This window comes from Octodon degus, unplaced genomic scaffold, assembly GCF_000260255.1.
Source record: "Octodon degus isolate 3935 unplaced genomic scaffold, OctDeg1.0 scaffold00028, whole genome shotgun sequence".
NCBI classification, from domain to species: domain Eukaryota; kingdom Metazoa; phylum Chordata; class Mammalia; order Rodentia; family Octodontidae; genus Octodon; species Octodon degus.
In genome coordinates this window covers 925,166-945,722 of record NW_004524604.1, presented here as the reverse complement: position 1 = coordinate 945,722, position 20,557 = coordinate 925,166, and the positions used below count along the sequence as shown (strand labels likewise).

The 20,557-nt window shown below is 41.8% G+C and overlaps 1 protein-coding gene across 6 annotated transcripts in view; it reads right to left on the bottom strand.

Annotated features, from left to right (window-relative positions):
* Window positions 1–1,050: 1,050 nt before the first annotated feature.
* Window positions 1,051–20,557, bottom strand: part of Mthfd2l (methylenetetrahydrofolate dehydrogenase (NADP+ dependent) 2 like) — a 99,628-nt gene continuing 80,121 nt past the window's right edge. For all 6 annotated transcript variants that reach the window (XM_023713022.1, XM_023713025.1, XM_023713024.1 and 3 more), the window contains one exon: window positions 1,051–5,904. In XM_023713022.1, the coding sequence (XP_023568790.1) occupies window positions 5,792–5,904 (113 nt within the window). In that variant the 3' untranslated portion in view covers window positions 1,051–5,791. The remainder of the gene's footprint in view (window positions 5,905–20,557) is intronic.

Here is a 20,557-nt window from a genome sequence, read left to right as displayed (position 1 = left end):
TGCTTAGCTTAGTTTGTTCTAAGTAGGTGCTTTAGACCACTGAGCCATCTCACCAGCCCTGTTTTTTACCTATTTCAGTTGATTTTCAAACGCTTAGTGTCAAGCACAGGGCCTGTGTGTGCTAAGCAAGATGTCTACCACTGAGCTACATCTTGAGTCCAATCATCTTTTTTTTCTTTTAATTTTATGGATAAAAGGTAAAACAAAATTTCATAACAAATACTAGAATAACAATAGTTAATACATCACGTGTTACTATTTTTGAAGTAGTTGCTCAGGGTACAAGATATGGGCATAAAAATTTCTCCTGTCAACATTAGCAGAAACCTTCCTCTTAATAAACTAAGAGACACTAATAGTATAATTGAAAATTTTTTTTTGGTCATTTTTCCTACTGTTCTTTCCCCTTGTACTCATCCTAGTTCCTTTTTCCTTTTGAAAATTTCTTCCCATTTCATAATATCTAATGTACATTTTATATCTTATTTATTCTTTCATTTTCCCTCACCAAGGAGACAACACAATGTTTACATATGTGAGTCTGATTTATTTCACTTACAAGTATGGTCTCAAATTGCATCCATTTACTTATAAAAGTTTCAAGTTTACCCTTGTTTGTGACTGAGTAGTACTCCATTGTATAAAAATACTGTATCATTTTAACCATTCTTTGGCTGATGGGCATTTGGGTTGTTTCCAAGGCTTAGCTATTACAAATTAGGCTTCTATGGGCTGGCCTGATAGCTCAGTGGACTAAAGAGTCTGCTTAGGCAGAGTGCAGCAGCTGGGGTTCCATCCCTTGCGTGCCTTCCTGCTCCTTCTCCCAGCACTGAGATGGAGATGGAGACTGGGCATGGTGGGGCGCGCCTGTAATCCCAGCACTTGGGAGGCTAAAAATAGGAGAATCACTAGAGTCGGATCTACATAGTGAGACCCTGTAGACCCTGTCCTAAATACAGAACAAAAAATATGCTACTATAAACATGGGTACACGTATGTCTATCTCTGTGGTATAATGGTTTTAATTCTTCTGGGAAGATATTCAAAAGAGGAATGGCTGGGTTGGATGGGACCTCTAATCCTAGTTTTTTAAGGAATCTCCACACTGATTTTCATTATGGTTGAACCAGTATGCACTACCACCAACTGTGGAAAAGGCTTTTTTTCCCACAGCACCTCCCCCCCTGCCAGTATTTGTTATTGCTTGATTTCTTGATGATAGCCTTTCTTTTTGGGGTGAAATAGAATCTCACTGTTGTTTTAATTTGTATATCCCACGATGTTAAACAGTTTTTCATAGCTTTATCTGCTGTTTGTATTTTATCTAATAAGTGCATATTCATCTCAGATGTTCCACTTTTAGACTGGGTCTTTGAATTTGGAGTGGTTCTGATTTTTCAGTTCTTTATATGTTCTAGTTATAAAGTTGTTTGTTTGAGGAACAGTTGGCTAAATTTTTTCGCCACTCTGTATGTTATCTTTTCAGTCTGTTGGTGATTTCTTTTGATGTACAAAAGCTTTTTAATAGGATGAGCTCCCCATTGTTGATTCTTTGAAATACTTCCTGTCTAGTGTGAAGCCAAAACATCTTTATTTCTAAGACTGTGAGACAGAAGTATAATGATCCTCTTTATAGTAACAATGACCTGACGCTAGCATAGTGCATTTGATTTATGGATTTTCACATATATCTTGATTCTTCCTTTAGCAATTCTGGCCCAAAGAAATTCAGAGTCTGACATATAGTAAATAATAAGTTTTTCTTGAATGCATAAAGAAATAAATAATTGCCCTTCTTTATTTTCAGATGAGAAATGAAAAATGAAAGCTCAACAGAGGAGTAGGGGCTGGGTGAAGCTCTTGCTTAGCATATATGGGACCATGGGTTCACTCTCTAACACCACAAAAAGAAAAAAAAAAGTAAAGAATTACGATTTGCTAAAGGACATTGGTATAGGACCTCTAAATGATATAAGGGAAATATTATAACTCTACCATCTCTGATAGGTTGAGTTTGTGTTCTCTAAAATCAAAAAGTGAATTTGAAGGAACAACAGAGGTTAAGAGTAGCAAATTTTATTGTGGGAGAGACAGCTTCTGAGAGACAGGAAAGGGCCTGAGTGGGTTGTCAGGAAGCCCACTTCTCAAAGGAAGTTTTAAGCCGTGAAATCATAAGGTGGGTACAACACAGGACAAAAGCATAATCAATCAATAAGTTTATCAGTATAGCTGCTTAGGAAATGTTGATCGAATGGGGAAGCAAGTCATGTAGCAAGTGTACATGGAAAGAACAAGGGCCTTTTTTTGAAAGAGATAAATCAAGAGGTCCTGGTCACCCACCTGGGTTACTGATACCTATCTAGACTTTATTGGACCAGGTGACACCTATTATAGTATGTTGCTTAGCCCAGGGGGAGGCAGGGAGGCTTGGTCACTTTGCCTTTATTTTGAGACCTGACCTTTAATGGGTACGCCTCAAGTCACAGTTGTAATGCATTCTCATCCTCTGCACTGTCTCCGTCAGAGGCCTAGCCATCCAACTGCCTAGAATATTTCTACCTAACTTAGTTGTTAATAAAAGCATGACTCAGAATTTAGACTTCAATCTCATCCTAGACTCCTACTCAGGTACACGTTTCTTTTCATCAGCTGTGTTCTTTGGTAGATTGATGTCCTTTTCATTATCGCTAATGTTAAGCAGTAAATTTTATTACAAGAAATTGAAGAAACACTGGTTTGCATTCACATCAGGACTGAGCATGGAGAACCACTGCCTGTTGAGATGTTTCCCGCTGTGGTGACCTAGGCCATGACATAAGGAAACTCATTTACTGTTTTGGCTTAAGGTTTAGGCCAGATAATAGCTCTAGTCAGTCCAGCTGCTGCTCCTTCTGTGGGGTCCACAACCATCTGACAGGATAAAGGACTTTAGGGGGAGAGGTCATCAAAGGCAGTGATATGAGGTAGTGAAAATATGGGCTCCAATTCCATCATCCCAGCAGATCTTATTTTAAATCTGATCCCAACTTCACTATCCATCTGGCCTTGGCTGGGACATTTTAATAACCCAGAAGGCAAATTTCATCGTCTATTACATGGAGATCGTTAATAAAGAATAAATGACCCTCCCTGCACAAAAAAAAAGAGAGAAGCAAAAGAAGCACTCCAACCCCGAGGGGTGCTCAAGCCAGAGGAAAGTCTGCTCTTTGGCAAGAGCAGACAGACATCATGTGCCCACATGCGGAAGGGCAGGGACTCCATGGCTGGCATGTGCGATGAATCCTAGATTTTCACCACAGGCCATGAGTGCCGATCCTTTTCCGGGACTGATATTACTTCTGAGTTTATTTACATATTTTGTCATCACTCCCACCTCAATTTGTCTTAAACCTGAACATGTCATCTCTTCTCCAAATTCCACGCCCACTTACAACTCCTTGCCCTGATCAGTGGCCGCCTAGCCCAGCCTCTACCTGCAGTCTTCACCATTAAGAATGCTCTGCATTCTGGTTTACCTTGTTTTCCACAAATCTGCTTTGCATGTTGATCTGGCTACATTTCCAGAACTTCGCCTCTCACACCTTTTATTTTCATCTGAGCGGCAATGGCAACCGTTGCTTTCATACTTCCTTGGCTTGCCATCCTCTAGTTTTTGTCTGACTCCTGTTCTTTCTTTGGACCCTTTCCACAGATTATTCACAGACACCAACAGCACAGGCACAGATATCTGTCTCTGAGCTCCTCCACAAAGCCGGTGTTTGCCGGTGTATAATGGACTCCATACATAGTCATGGTACCAAAGAAGTGACTTTATCTCTTTCCTTTGCTGACAGGCTTCTTCAAACTTGAGTTGGGCACCTCGGAAGTTTCTTTGCACAGATCTTGCCCTTATTCCACCCACTGAGCTTGACTTTTGCAGAGAATCACTCTGCTAAATCAGCTGTTAGACCACCACCCTACCCACGTCTTGTTTCTCATCCCCTTAGTATCTTAGTTGTAGCCCGTTATTATCAACATACTGATGAGCCAGCTTAGCAAGAACTGCCCAAGCCCAATGTCTAACCAAGTTCCTCTTAGTGCTTTCCTGCCCACTGACCCCCACCTTTCTTCAGGGGCCCAGAATCCAGAATTTCCAGCTGTCTGTGCTGTGTACAGAGTGAAGTACATTTTTCCTCTCTGTACGTCCCACTCCACTGCAACAGTCTGGAATAAATGCTTCCTTACGGTGTGCAGCAACTGTTAGAATTTTTGTTTCACAGCACTTAGTTAGACTCTGGAAAGGCTGAGTCCTGAATATTATTCCAGCATAATCCCTCTTATACCATGGGTATGAGCTCAAAACTAAAGTTTTTGGGTCATATGTTGTGGGGAGTTAAGGACCCTTAAAAGTTAAGGAGGTCCCTTCTGAAATGTGTGCTTGTGAACTTTGGATTTAAATTTCTGAGATTACTAGACAAAGGTTGGTCTATACTGATTATTGAATTTATTATAGTATCATTTCTTTCATATTTGGGAAACTTGTAACTCTTTTTTAGCATTCAGGTAACAATGTATGAGCAACAACAAAACTTACAGCTATCTTCAAAAAGAGAGGGAATACAGATATCCTTCTTCAAATTGTTTTATTCTGTAGTTGAAATGTTAATTTTAAACATTTAATCTATTTTCACAAAATGATCAAGAGTATGCATTGATAAAGATACATGTAAAATAAAAATCACCATTAGCTCATGAACATACTGGGATTTGTGCATGTAAAGTAAATGCCAGTTATAGTACTCTAGTAGTCTCAAAGTAGCCTTTAACTACTGTTCACTTGTGTTTCCTAATTTAAATTGTGCTAGAGAGCCCACATCTCTTTTGAGAAACAAATTTCATAGGGGAAGAGGGAAGAACTGTGGATACACAGCTGTAGATTTGCAGTTGCATCCTAAGATGTAGTCTCAGCACATTGAAAACGCTCTGCTTTCCTACTAGATTTCTGACTTTGGAAGCAAATCTTTTAGTTGCTGTCCTTTAATGGCATCCTCCTTCATACTCTACCAAGTTTTTTGATGTTGGTGGACAAACACAGTATTAGATGTATTTTGGATTTCCCCATTATTCTTTAACAAAGTTACTGTCCAAATACTTTCTTGGAAGAAGAGAAAAATGCTAAGCCTAAGACTTTTTTCATATGTATTACTATGGCGAATAGTGCTCCAGGTTTTCATAGAATCACCACTTTCCAGTGGCTCTGGATCTTTCACCTGCCTTGGATATTTTTCTTTCCTTCAATAGAATATCACTTCTCACTAGGATGGCCTTGTTGGTTGCATCTGGGAGTTATCTAAAGTGAAGATTTATTTTACTATTTCATGTTTCCCTTAGAAGGTATTTGATATAAAACATGGATTGTAACAACTAAGCACACTTATGGTAAAACCTAAATTGTTTCATACATGGGTGCACATTTGGCCGATACAACAGTTGTTACAACAGTGTGTGTGAGATCTCACCATGTAAACAAAAGTATGTATTATGAACCCTTTATTATCTAAACATTATGAACAAACACCCATAAAATGATGAACAAAATGGTCATTCAAATTGTGTTGGTTTTTCCTAACACTCAAAGTTTGGAATTGTGTTCCAAAATTATGTGAACCATCTTGTCCACGATGATTCTATCCATGGAGAAAAAAAAGACAACATACAAATAAATAGCTTTGTAATACAATACACAGCTTCTTGCTGTCTGTCAAGTCCGTGACCACTGTGATGTCCCCAGTTGCTTTATTCTTCCTGTGCTCTAGTAAACGACTTTCTGAGCTGCCAGGAGGGTGTTCCTCAGAAGAGTCGCCACCGTCACGGGGCCCACACCTCCGGGGACTGGAGTGATAAAGCTGGCTTTCTTCCTCACAGCTGAGAGAGGAAACAGAAGACAATGCTAAATTTATAAGAAAATTGCATGTTTACATGCTGCCTATAGACTATGATAACAGTCTAGAAAAAGTGCCCAAATCGTAACCCCAAGGCCACAGATTTATTGCAAAGTGCCAACACTGCAATTGATCTGAATACTAAGGTTTTAGTTTAGAAAATACAAGTCATATACTAATACCTTTTGTCTTAAAAGAAACACATATGTTCACCACTACTGCTATTGACTGCTCTGCATTAAGATACAATTCTAACAACTTCCAGTCATTTTTAGACTAATGGGGGCTGCAATAAACACACATCCATACTTATGCATGAATGCACAGACTCAGACATGCTTGTGTCATGAGATCTAATGTACAGGAAGAACACAGGGAGACCAAGACTGTCAGTTCTATTTCCATTCAGTTCAATGACTTAATTAGTTCCCTGAAACTCTAGCTAGCTACTTGTAAAAGATATGATACTGGTCACAAAGTGGAGGTGGGGCATAAACCATTGGGTAACGCTGTTTATTAAGTTGAACTATTCTTGTCAAAACAATATATTCTTATATGTAGACAAATACATTCCAGTGCAAATCTAATAAAGCCACCAGAAACATTTGCATTACTGAGCATATACCCAGCCCTATTCAACAATATGAAGACTTTATTCAATGAATTGCTTCCAAGGGAGTGGAAGATAACTTGGAGCCAGTTTTAAGAATGTTTTCACATCCACAGTACTAAAAGTGAAAGCTCTGTGCGTTTGGGGACTTGATGTAGCCGTGCTTCTTCTCATGGACCAGAGCACTGAAGCTGTTCAGCTAACTACACAGCACTTATGTCAGCATGGACAGTGCTTCTTACTGTGTCCTCTGACATCATTAGTTACCTGCTACTTAGATGTACTATCACTGGCAAGTTTGCCAATCCATTCTTCTAAATAAGTCCAAACCAGGAGTTTTCTGAATCTTATACTATTTTTTGTATAATTGATGTTGCCCTCTTGAAAGAAGGGTTGGAAATATGTAACTTATTTGAAGGGAATAGTGCATACAGGCATTTAAAAAATCATAGGAAAAGCAAAGGAATAATATTCTTTGACTTGCAGTCCAAGTAAGCATGACTACATCATACACACAGCAACGGAGGTGGTGTGCTATGCCCCGTCCCCAGTGGTGTGTGTCCTAGTGAGACAAAGTATGAGTGAGCACACAGGTTTCACATACTAGACGTGTGGCTCCCAAGGTGCCAGCAGCAAGAGGTGGTGAAGCCTTCAAGAGGTGAACACTAGTGGGACATAACTGGGTCTCTGGGGAGAGTAACACAGATGGGGGGTCATGGGAGTTTCTGTGTGCCTGCCTTGGTATCTCAGAGCAGGGCATTACCCCTCCCCACCTGCAGCTTCCTGTCTTGCTGTACGACCCTCTGATGTGTATCACACGAAGGCCACAGCACCCACAGGCCCTGCCTGGAGCCCAGCTCTCAGACTTCCAGGACTCTGAGCTAAACATCTTTTCTTAACAAATTACCCAGCCTCAGGTTTTCTTTATATCAATAGGAAACACTAAAATAGAATGTATTGAGACTCAATAAGAAGGCTGAGTGTGGAAAGCTAGTATTTTTGTTTCCCAAAAAGCTTCTCTCTCCATCAGCAGATCCTTTCCTGGGCCCTCCTTCCGTCCAGCGTAGTCTGCTGGGGAACATCAGGTGGTGAACAGCCATTCCCACCACATGTAGTTAGCAAGTTTTAGTCCTTGTTTCTTCCAACTTAGTTTTTCCTTCTACTTGGAGTATTCTTTCATCTTATCCCAGTAAGAAATGCTTATTATTCTTTAAAATCCAAAAAAAATGCAAACTGTCTTTGATTTTTCTCCAATACCCATGCCTCCAATACCAAATTAAAGTGTCCACATCTTCATTTTCCCACCATGAGAAAAAAAACAAAACAAAACCCCGCTGCACCCTGCTCCCTTATCTGCCTGCTGCGTGAGTCCCAGTCTTAGCTCCGCTGCATACCCAATGAGGCACTCCGAAAAGTTATTGAAACAGCCCTCACTTAACATCTACAACTAATTTGCAGAAGTGTGTTCCTGATTTTGGTAATGATATTGGTGTTTCTGAGCTAACTTAACCACACAACTCAAGCTCTCCATCCTTTTCCCATTTACTAAGCAGGCTCGCAGCAAGAGCAATGCCTTGAGGACCTTTTCCTGGAAACACCATGCCTTTAAAATGCAAACAGGGGCTTTGAAGAAGTGTACCACTACTGTTGACACTAATAGTATATAAGGTCATATATCTGTAAAGCAGTAACTTTCAAATATTATACATAAAAATTAAATATCACCAAACAATATGGTAAGTTGGGAATCAAATACAAACTTTTCAATGGTAAACAAAATGTTTTATTTCCAAATCAAAGAGTAGAATAAAATTATTTATACCAATGGATTTGTTGTGAGTATATAATTGCTTTTATGTAGTTTTCAACTTGGAAAAGTAAAGTGTCTGGGCCATTATTTGTATGTGCTAAAACAGAAAACAACCATACCCACTCCACCCACTACTAGTTGAGTGACTATTATTAGACAAGAACTTCCCATGCATTGTAACTTTTATTTGTTTTTCCCAGGCTGATCATGAACTTGTGGGCCCAAGTGATCCTCCTGCTCAGTCTCTGGAGTAGCTGGGAATACAGGTTTTGTTTGGCTTTCTATTTACTAAACTTGGGTTTATCTATCTTATTTGAATAATTTAATTATTATTTATTTTAGTACTTAAGAAAAGTCTGTCTCACTGAAGTTACATGACTTACTCCTCCTCTTTCACCCAATGGGGCATCATTCACAGCCATCCTTAAAAGATGCTGGGATTCCATAGTGTCACCCCACTTCCATACAGCTGTATGACCAGGGCCTGGATAAGAAGAACCCTGGAACAGCTCACGTGCCAGGAATTAACTCAGTTTCCTCACAGGGTTAGGAGGAGTTCTGGAAGAAGACACAAGAGGAGCGGTTCTAACAGACTGGTTTCTCTGCATGCTCACTGTGGGCGCTTGCAGCGCAGCAGCTCTGAGTTGCAGCTGGCACTCCAGTTGCACAGGGGCTTATGGGCCTGCATGGTTATAGTCCTTGTGGCTATACTCTTTAGGTGTTGGCTCAGAAAAGCCCCTGGTCCGTAGATATGACCCTGCTCTTCCATACCACGTTTCTACTGCATTCATCTCAAAAGGCAAAGTGTTTTGGAGGATAAGGGGATGAAAATGAGCTGTTGCGTGAAGTAACACTTGTCCAAAGTCTTGAGCTCAGCGCCTGTGTCCCCGCACGCTGTCCTGGTGAAAGCCGGCACACACACCCTGGCCTACTCACCACTCTGCACAGGATCAGACTGGGGGGGACGGGGCTTCAGCTGACTGGGCTGAGGGTGCTCTTGTTCTAGTTCACAAGTGTCCAGCAGTGGCGGTGGAGCACTAAGCATCACTCAGAGGGAGAAGCCTGTGGCATCCTTGCGAGCACAGGTGCCCACTCAAGTCATTATTTCAAGGATTTTTGTTTGAAATCAAGTATAAAGATTTCAAAGATATGAAGATAAAGTTCATGCATGGTCACAGTAGATAGTGCTGAGTTTGACTGGGTGATGATTATTAGGTCTTCGTTTTTTCCCTCTCTTCTTGTTTTTGCAGTACTGGGGATTGAACCCAGGGCCTTGTGCATACTACACAAGTTCTCTACTACTGAGCTACATCCCAGTTCTCTGTTCCTTCTGATTTAACTTCCTGAGGATCTATGATTGAGAAAATATTTAAGTTTATGTATTGTGGACTAGAGTTAATGTATTATCTTTTTATACAAAATGAGGATACGGAGGTACTGGTAAGTGATTTTTCAATAAAGATAATTGTTAGCAAATGCTGATTGGTGAAGGAACCAATGCTTAAAAGAATTTGTGGTATATACTGGTAGTCCTGGTTAGATAGGAGGCTGAGGCAGGAGAATCCATTGAGCCCAGTAAACTGAACAATATAGCAGACCCTATATTAAGGCAAAGAAGTAAAAAATTCTCTAATGATTTGACATAATCAGTTCAAGGTTATCGTAAGCAATGTACTTATGAAGTACTAGAGGTGGCTGAAGAGATAAAATTAGTTGTGGGAGAAAGACTTTAATTCACTTCCCACGTGATGCTCTAAAAAATGCCTTCCTCAGTCAGGTGGAAAAGGAAAAAATATTAAATCACCAGAATAACCCCAATGGCTGATCTTTTCCTCAAGGCAGACAGGGCTTGTCCTGCTTATGAAGATGATGCTTCTAAAGATTAATCCTATTATGTGTGGGGGAAAGTATTCTCTATGCTTCACTGGAGAGAAACACAGAAGCATGATAGGGCAGTAGTTTCCTTTAGAGATTTACTTGCTAAAGGCTCTGGGGTCAGGAGTATATGCACTTTTTTAAGGGAAGTAGCACTGGTTATGCACATCTGAGAACCAGGCATCGTTCCTGGTTCTCACCTAAGACACAATGAACACAGAGGGGAATCAGAGTTGGTTTCATTCCATCAGGTCTTCATCATGTCAGAGTTAGTGAAATTGACAATCACTCAAAGAAAACACCTATCCAATCCTATTGCCAGTGTGGAGCTTGTGCTGGGTGTGTGAGGCTTACAGGGAAATGACCTGATGGTGTTTAAAGTGAGTTTGAGTGAAGGCAGTCAATCCCTGGGAGAATTTATTTAGGTGATCCCTTTGCAAACCAGACCGCCGGTCCCTCACATGGGTTCTGAGGGTGGTACTGTGTGGCCATGTGGGACTCAGAATGCCACAGTCTGCTTTACACACACTGTGCACTCTAACATGCTATCCCAGCAAACATGCATTCTTTCTGCCCACATCTAGCATAGATGTCACATTCTTCGCTCGTCCCCAGGCTGAGGTGACTTCTTGTCCATGAGTCTGTGAAACTTAGAGTGTGTTTCCATATGTGGGTACAGAGCATGTTGGTCTCCCCTGTGAAATGTGGCTAAAGACCTTTTCCTCCCCCACCTCAGGACTTTGGTGTGTGCCGCTGACATCACTTACTAAAGTCAGAAGTGTTTCCAACTGAGGCTAGGAGAGGAGTGTGCACATATGACCCACATGAAGGAAGTTTACAGATGGTTGAGATTCATTGCTGTGGTACGGCAGCCTTGCAGGGTGGCTTTAGGTTCCAGCAAAGTCCCAGGCAGTCCTCACCATGCAAATGGTTTTCCCAACTTTGTTTATATGGCAGGTGCAAATGTCTCACTGTTCCAAGTGAGTCTCAAGTTATGCTGAAATTCAAATGCTCAGGATTAGAAAACAGCCAAGTCCTACTGCAGAAGTGTGTACATACTGGGGCAGGAGAAATGTATGCTAATTATTTTTATAATCTGTTATGTCTTAGGCTCTCAGGACACCATATCAGCTACAAAGATTCTTCAAAGCACAGCTTTGATCATATCAGCTTATAGAAATTTAGTGGATCTTCACAGTCTTTAGGGAAAATACAAATTATTCACCATAGTCATCCAGATCTTTTATAACCTACCACCTGGCCAATATCTTGGTCTCACATTATGTCCTGGCCCTGAATCTGATGTTCACTGTTTCTATATATGCTACAAACTAGCCCAGATAGACTCAGAAGATGTTTCTTAAGCAAGAGAGATACAGTTACTGTATCTAGTACCTTACAGTTCAGTTGGGGATACACAGTGAAAATACAATGCCCTAAAAAATAATGAGCTGTTGTATGATATGTGCCAAAAGTGAAATGCTTATTATATAGTAAATCATTTGGAGAATCTACTGGTGCCTGAGCACTATGCACATGTGTGATGCAGCTCTGCCACTTTTCTGTGGGTGACAAAGGGGCGGTGTTCTCAGTGGAGGAGACACTGGGGTGAAGGTGGCAAGAAGAAAGGTGGTCCAGCAATGGGGACTGGTGGAAGGTAACTTGAATTTGGAAATGTAATAAGAAGGCCAGTAGCCAACACGTGGAGTGAAGGGCTACAGGAGATAAGGGAGGCAGAGCCCGGGTTATGAGGCCACATGTTGGAATTATAAACTAAGCCACAGGTGAAGCATTCACACTTGGATAACACATTTTGAGACAGGATGAAAGCAAACTAGAAAGCTGTACGTTTTGTGCTTGTACACTTCTTTAATGAAGGGACTTTGTACTGTGGAGAGCAGGGAAGGAGAGATACAGTTGTGAGGATAAATCCAGGATCTCATGAGCGTGCATCAAAGGAGCAGCCCTCAGATATAGGGTCAGAGAAAGATTCCCAAATTACGAAAAGTCTTCCAAACCTGAAGGATCCACTTGGGCCAAAGAAGCTGAATGAGAAAGCAATGCAGAAAGGAAAGAAGAGCAAGGCCATTTGGCCTCAACAATGACTCCAATGCAAGAGCAATCTGAAAAATCCACGAAGACAAAGTGTGTGGGGAAAACAGCTTGAAGGAAGAGGTGGGGACAGGAAGCAGGCTGTGCAACCTACAGAGGACTGAGGCACTGAGTTGAACAGGGCTAGGCTGTCATTCCTGTGTTCACAGTGAATAAGCTTCTAACCAAGTCTTTTGTGAATGCCCTCAGTTATTTATATATTCAGGAAAGACCAGTTTTGTAAAAGAAAAGATTGAGAGAAAAGTAGATACTAATGAGTAAGTTTTTAGAAGAAAAATAAAAGGAGAAAGTCATTCTACATTTTCATGAAGTTTCAGGCTGCTGCCTGTCATTAAATGATTGTTCAAGAAATGTCTCCAGCTGCAAGATGTCTAGCCTGAAGAATCCCCGTCCTCCACTACTACGACTTTGTTTTCCGTGATTGCCTTTAGATTTCTAAAGGAAGAGTGGCTTGGTGGACACCATTTCCACAGTTCTTGGAAAATGCAATGAACATTTTCCTGTATCAGAAGAGCAGTAGGCAGGGCACAAAGGTTATTTCATGTGTAAACTGAAGCAATGACAGAGGTGATGAAAGAAAGGTGCTTGCCCATGAATGTGCTTGAAAAAAATTCACGGGGCACTTGTGGTCATAGAGTGTGAAAAGGCTGCTCACAGAGGATGCTGCTAGTCATGCAAAAGGAGGCTAAATGCCCTTTAACACTGAATGAGAAAGAGAAAGCTTGTGGCCCCGACCTCCATGGTAGGGCATCCACAACTTGTGTTGCTGGACATCACTTCCTCCTATGTGCCTGCCTCCCTGGCTTGACACTCAGTGACTTGGACTGTCACCTAAAACACTTTGTGGGGAACACTAACTAACTCCTGGCAGTGAATTTCCACTTCTATACATTATATAACCACTCCAAAATTCCCAAAATGAAATTTCCAAATGCATCCAACAATTAATCTTGCTAATATGTTTTGTGAGCTGAATTCAGGTGGAAAAAATCACAGAATATATTTTGCTCTATAAATCTGTTTTTGGGTAAGGGAAGAGGATAAAAATGTCTCAAGTTCTTAGCATTATTTCTCTTTCTATTTTGTCTGATTCTCTGGCACTCTGCATCCTGTGTCAGATTTCGGACAGTGGAACAACTAATTTTTAAAAATTTGTTTGTAGTTTATCAGCATATGTGTGGTACCTAATGTTAATATTTCTTGTGGGGAGTTGGTACATGCACATAATGTATCTTAATTCCTTTTTTTCAACTAATTTTTGAAGCCAAGTTCCTTTTCCAGAGTAGAGACGGGGTGATTCCCTACACCTGTGGCATGGCAGCAGCCCAAAACTATCTTGCTCCTTACCTGTGGATTCTGTTCTCTCAGTGTAGATGTGTAATTGTCTAAATTAAATGCTTGGAGAATTTTCCCATGCTGCTAAATACAAACCACTTAGACACGGCCTTGCAAATATATCCACAGTAATGAAGGGGAGACAGGCTTCAGGAAAACGAGTACAGGAATAACAACCAGAAAAACCTGAATGGTGCAGGTCTGGGAAATAGGATGACTCAGGAGCTAAGAAGGAAGACACTCCACTTTCTCAGGTACCTGCTTAAAAGGGAGCTTGGGAGGACAAAGGATCAGAGAGCAGAGGGTCCCTTAGCAGGTGACCTCAGGCAGCTGACTATGCTTTCTCCTGCCTTCATCATCATGTCTGGCTTCCAATCTGCCACAGTTTTCTACAAGTACTCTGATAAGGTGCTCACTGCCATGGCATCTGGTGGGCAATAATGAGACAGAGAAGATTATTGCCTGATTGAATAAAAGAGCACAAGGCCCTGGTCTACCTTTCTATATGCATTATATCGGCTTCATTAGGCCAGTGAGCTCTATTAATCTGCCCACCTCCCTCCCTCTCTTCTTCCCTTCCATCCTTTTCACAGTGGAGTGTGTTACTTTTCAAGTGCTCTGTGGTTTAGTAACAGAGCTAAACAGAACCCAAACACAAATAAGCCTGACTCCAGAGCATAATCTTTTATCAAAGGTTCATTTTTTTTCTTTTATATCAAATCTCCACATACATGGCTCCCACCTCTGTGATGGGAGTATCTAAAAACTTATCACATAGAAAACCTTCTGGGGAGCCAAACAGGAAATTAGTCACCCAGTGAAAGTGGGCATTGCTTCCTGCAAACTCTATCCCTTATTAGTGGTGACGAGGAGCAGTAACAGCTATATTGCCTGGGTCCATTCTGGCTGCTGGGGGTGAGAACAATGGTACAGCATTTCTAGTCCCTCTATGGGCATCTGAGGAAACGATGAAGCATACATCCATTTTATATGGTCTTTAAAAAACTAACCCGATCATTTTTTGTCACCTTCTCCAATCCTTTCTCTCCGCCTTACCTGTGTCTTAAACCACTGGACATGACTCAGAGTGGCAAATCTATAGCAGATAGGCTGTTTGGCTGACCTTTAAACCTCTTGGCAGGGCCTTCAATACAGCAGTTTGCCACAATCAACCCCAGATGCAAAGTGAAATTCTTCTCTCATAGATATTTGTATTTTACACTGGAACCTGACGAACAATGACAATGGTGCTATAAGAACAAAATGAATTTACAGGCACCGGGCACTGCTCTTGTTTCTGTGGACACACTATTGAAGCTTCAACCTGAATTCTTTTTCTAATACGAAGTAGACCACTCCATGTCAAAGACACTCTCCTAAGTAGGGTATCGTTCCTGACTTTTTGCAATAACTACTTGGTCAATTTCATAAACAATAAGGGATCAGTTAGCGCCTTTATGACAGGGATCTCACAGTAACCAGCAGGGAATGAACCTCTTTGACAAAGTGGCCTGTGTGGACACTGTAACCAGTGAGAGTCTCTCCCAGCAAACTTCCTTTGCAACTTCCATTGATTTTTTTCAGTGATTGAGACAGATTACTTCTAGGCTGAAGCATCAGTCTTCCTATGTATTAAAGCTAGACTTCAGGGCTATGTACACCCATCTACTGTGAAAAGCAGACAGCGTGCATCAGACCAGTCATGATCATATCATCAAACTCAACGATTACCACTGAAAGATAAGTTGGTAATTTAGTTCTTTACAACATTGCGATCAATAGTTCTATATAAGTGACACAGTTCAAAGCAACCTTGTTTCCTGAGAAACTGGTTACTTGTTCTTGCTTATCCACATGGTAGAAGACACACCAGTTACAAAGTACGAAAAACACTTTCCAAAGAAGTTGACTTTGACATAATCCGGACAGTGTGAATTCCAGGAACTGTGTCTAGTGTGTGCACAACTAGGTACCTGCAGCTGGCACGGTGCCCACCATCAAGCCCATTCACACACTATCTGCTAGGAAAGTCAATGAGACAATCAGCAAGGGATCAGTAATGGATGTGGTGCTATAGTTTACTCATTTATGCTGGCGAGTGAATCTGGAGCCTTGCATAGAATATTGTAGATTAATACTGTATTTGCTGCTCTATCCAGTGGGAGCTTTAGTGCTCATGAGGGCACTTCCAAGGAACTTACTTCTCTAGCATATGAGTGGCATCAAAGATTTTGTGACATGACAGATGTGAAGGCATTGTGCAAATGGCACACAGTGTATGAAGGCTGAGACCTGCTGTGGCATGGTAAGGCAAATAAAACTGGACAGGACTCTTCCATTCCAGAGGGAAGCAGTGTGGTGGGGAACAACTCAGTGAAAGTACACGGTGGCACAGTATTGTGAACAAAATCTTGGCAGATGAAACTCGCTGAAGGAGGCTGGGAAGACAGGAGTAAGTGTGGCTGAAAGTTGATTCATAGGACAGCGGGTGGAGGACAAACAGAACCAAAAGCAAGTTGGGGACAGGAAGCTAATGAGGAGCATGGTGACAACTGAAGTGTGACACTGGAGGCTTCCAGTTACACACAAGCACACACTGTCCTCTGCCAGCCATTAGGCTCAGCATTTTACACACATTAATTAGCACAGGGGAGGTGATTATTCCATTTAATCTTCACAACAACTTTCTAAGATAGGTACTATTATCTCAGTTTTTCAGATGATAAAATCAAGTCTTAGGTGAAATGATTTACTTTAGATCATAATTGTTTGAAGCAGCAGGGCTAGGACCCAAGCCTAAGCCAGCCTGACTCCAGAACAGTCTTTCATGAAAGTTTAGACTTAAGATAAAGAAAGGAGTGAAAGCGAATCTATCACTATACATAAATGCAAGCTTCTTAAAAATTACTCTGGAGGTTTTGTTTCATATGTAGGATTTTCTTAGGTGAATGATGCTGTGTTTGCATATAATTCTACCCTCTCCTGTTTTCGTGTTTACTATGGGGTTAGAAATTTGAAAGATTTTTTTGACCAGATAGAATCTCAGATTGTATGGGTCCTCTGTAAGAGAAATTGCCTGCCCAGTGGAGGTTCTGAAAAATGCCAGCGAGAGCTCTAGCTATTTGGAACACACCCATAACTACTGGCATCACACCTCCCTCCTTGGGCAAACTATGCTCCATGTGTCTTTTATGTTTTCTCCTCTTCACCTTTACCTGCTGTTTGCTCCTCCAAGCAGAGTGTCTTCACTCCCTCTGCCCACTCTCTACCCTAAATATGTGTAGCTGAGTGAAATTCATGGCTCCTTTAAGATTGGAAAACTGGCACCTCTACAATTGCTTGTTCCGAAACCATTATAGTCAGACTTGATTCTTCTTCTCTCATATGTAATCATGGAACCAGTCACCCCAATTCTTCTTTTAAATTATCTCTACTATCTAACCACCTCCTAAAACCTTCACCCATTACCACCCTGGTCCACGCCCCATCACTTTTTACCTGGATAATTACAACACCTCTTAGCTGGTACCCCTATTTATACTCTCAGCTCTACAAAGCATGCGTGCCACTCAATAGCCAGAGGGGTTCTACTAAAACATAAGCAAAATGTTTCTTCTTTGCCCAAATCCTCCAACAGCTATCCACTGAACCTAGAGAGTAAAATCAAAATTGTTTTCCATGGTCTCTGCAGCCCTTCATGATGTGGCACCCAGCTGCTCCCTGTTTAACATTTCCCCTACAATTCTCCCCTGAATTTACTGCATCCAGTTACAATGCCCCTTGCAGCTCTGGAAGCCAATGAACATGTTCCCCGGCAAGGTCCCTGCACCGGCTGTTATTTGCTGCACAGTCGGCTCCTCCCTCCTGTGTCCACATGGCTCTCTCTCTATTGTGTTCATGTTACTGCTGATTCTTCCTCACCACCCTGTCCGGCAACCCCACCCCATCATTTTCAGCTCCCTGGGCTTGTTTTATGCCCACAACACAGAACAAGATCTCACGTATCACACAGGCATATATGTGTTCACTGCTGTCTCCTCTTCGCAGCACAGAAGCTGTCTGTGGGTGAGCACTGTGTTTAGGTAATGGCTGTGTTACAAGGGCTGGTAGCAGTTCCTAACACACAGCAGGTGCTCAAGAAACAACTGAAAGCAGCACGAATGAATCTAAATAGAGGAACTGGCAGGGCTACAACAGGAGCATCATTAATGATCAAGATATTGAAAATAAATCCAGAGAAGATAGAAATATGAAAAATGAAAGTCACACTGTAATTTGAAAAACTGAATCAAGTGAATAAAAGGTCAAATATCTATTCATGATATAACAGTAAACAGAGTTTGGTTAGAACTAAAGACATTCAGGTGAGGCTGTACTCTTCGTACAAAGTTTATGGCAACTCCCTGTACTTTGTCTTCCAGAAAATTCAAAGCTAATGTATGGCTTCCCTACAGTGGGCATCTATGAACTCTACTGGAAATTTATAAGTTCAGCCTGCTTCAAGCCAACCAGAAAGCAGGCAGACAGTGATAAGATTGTCCCCTGAAGTCATCACAACTGTATGAATGCAGAACAGGTGGTGTATAGATCCTGGATGAAAAGTAAGAGATTAATTTAAATTTCTGTGGCTGAGGCCACCCCATGGTGTTTTGTTGTGAAAGCTCTAGCATAAGATTATAGACATTGGGGCTGGAGAGATGGCTCAGTGGTCTAAAGCACCTACTTGAAACAAGCTTGGCAAAGCACAGGGACCGCGGTTCGATCCCCAGCACCACATGCCAGCCAGACCCGCCCCCTGGTGGGCTGAGCTGGCCACACACACACACAATAAATAAATGTAATAAATAAAAATAAATAAATATTTAACAACAACAAAAAAAAGATTACAGACATTAAGATGGATGAGAAAGTACCTAGAGTGGGCAGATCTGCCTGCTTCCCTGGAGTGCTTAGCTGCATGGTAACATGTCGGGAGTTTAAGTGTCCCTTTGTCATACAGCTTAAGCCACATTCAAACATGAGACTTCCGGGGAAAACAGAAACCACCCATGCATCATACAAGACAGAAAAGTGACGCAAACCCATATCATTGGCTGAATGTAACTGTGTGCTACAGCCTTAGCATGAAAACTGCTAATGAAGGCATACACAGCCAAATCACACGTCCCTCTGACGGACTAAAACATGTATCCATGCCACCCCTGGAAGCAACTATAGCAAAAACAAACAAACAGACAACCCCCCCAAGACTTCATCATAATATTAGTAGAGTTATTTCCATAAAATGTGGTTTCCTTACTTATACAGGGTAGATCAGTTTCCTCAGCAGTGGAATGTGCTTAGGCCTATTTCTCTGTTTGTGGTCTGATCCTCTGCCCAAGCACAGGGAGGACATCTGCTAATGGAAATGGGCCCCCACTCGCCCCAGCGCTTCCCCTTCCCATCGCCCAGCTTCCTCCCAGGCTTTGTTGCAGCTCTATCCTCCCTTCCTTTTGGTGCCAGCAGGGAGAGGTGTGGTGGGGACAGGAGACAGGCGGAGGGAGGGGCAGCAGGAAGCAGACATTCCAGTTCTGCACTCCACCTCTCTCCCTGTGGAATGCATCATAAAACTGAGGCAAAGCTATTAAACCTTCAAAGGATTATAGACACATCTGGGTGTCAGGTGGGAGGTGTGAGCGAGGCCTGGATTCACCATGTGGGCAGTGCTGACTGTGTAGCAGCGGAGGAAATCATTAACAGACCATGCAGCTGACCACATCCATTTGGCAAACTGCTATAAAGCGGCATAATTACTGGCTTCTGAGCACAGCAGTGCAGGCTGCTTCCCAGCTCATTATTCGAGAATACAGGCTTCTTGTCAGGAGGTACAAGGCCCCTTCCAGAGCAGCACTACAAAATGGTGAAGAGAAACTGCAGCTGAAAGCAGGTGTGTCGCACTGTTAAAACTCCTTAATCTGTAGAGCAAATCCAAGATGTTCAAAGATATCATCCAAGGCATGATTAGCTGGTAATAAAAATAATTCCTAGACATAAAAATAATTTTGTGAAAGGTGTTTTTAAATTGTGCGTCTTACTAATGTCTTAAATTGTAGGTGTGGGGATTTGCTCAGGTGACTGGAGAGAATGCTAAGAATCCGTCAAAGGCCCAATCCATCTTGAGTTCTTTCATTGAGGATCCATGTGAAAACAAACTAGCACTTCTGTGGAGAACACACTTCAAGGTCCTATGTGTTCCGCAAAGGGCCCAGAGAGGCATGGCATTGTCTCACTTAGAGCCACATGAAGAGAATCACCCGTATGTGATTCTGCGGAAAAGTGCTAAGCACACAGTACCCCCAACACTGAGATGCCTCCATGGATAAAACTGCAATGATAATAGTGAAGAGCTGGGCGTGGTGACACACACCTTTAATCCCAGCATCTGGGAGACTTAGGCAGGAGGATCACTGTGAGCTCAAGGCCAGCCTGGACTATGCAGCGAGATCCTGTCACAAACTAAACCAAAACAAAACTCCCCCCCCCCCCATAAGAGACTCTTGTAATAAAATGTAGAGTGATTATGGTACTGGATGTGAGTCTGAGCCATGCAACACTAATCCCATGGTATTTTACTGAGCATAAAGACAGCAGTACATAGTTTCACAGGAATGCAAGACCATAAAAGTGGTTTTGCCAAGAGGCCAAAGCAACCCTAATAATCAACGGAAGAAATCTCACTTGTGCAATGACATTTAACACATTTGTCAAAACATTCAAAACCCTCATAGTATGGCTTATAAATTATTAGAGAGCTGAAAGCAGTACTAGTGTTGTAGGCAGCTGAATTAGATAAAAATATTATAGGCAGTCAGATAGGGCCAGGCCCTCAAGGAGACAAGATGGAAGACAAGGCGA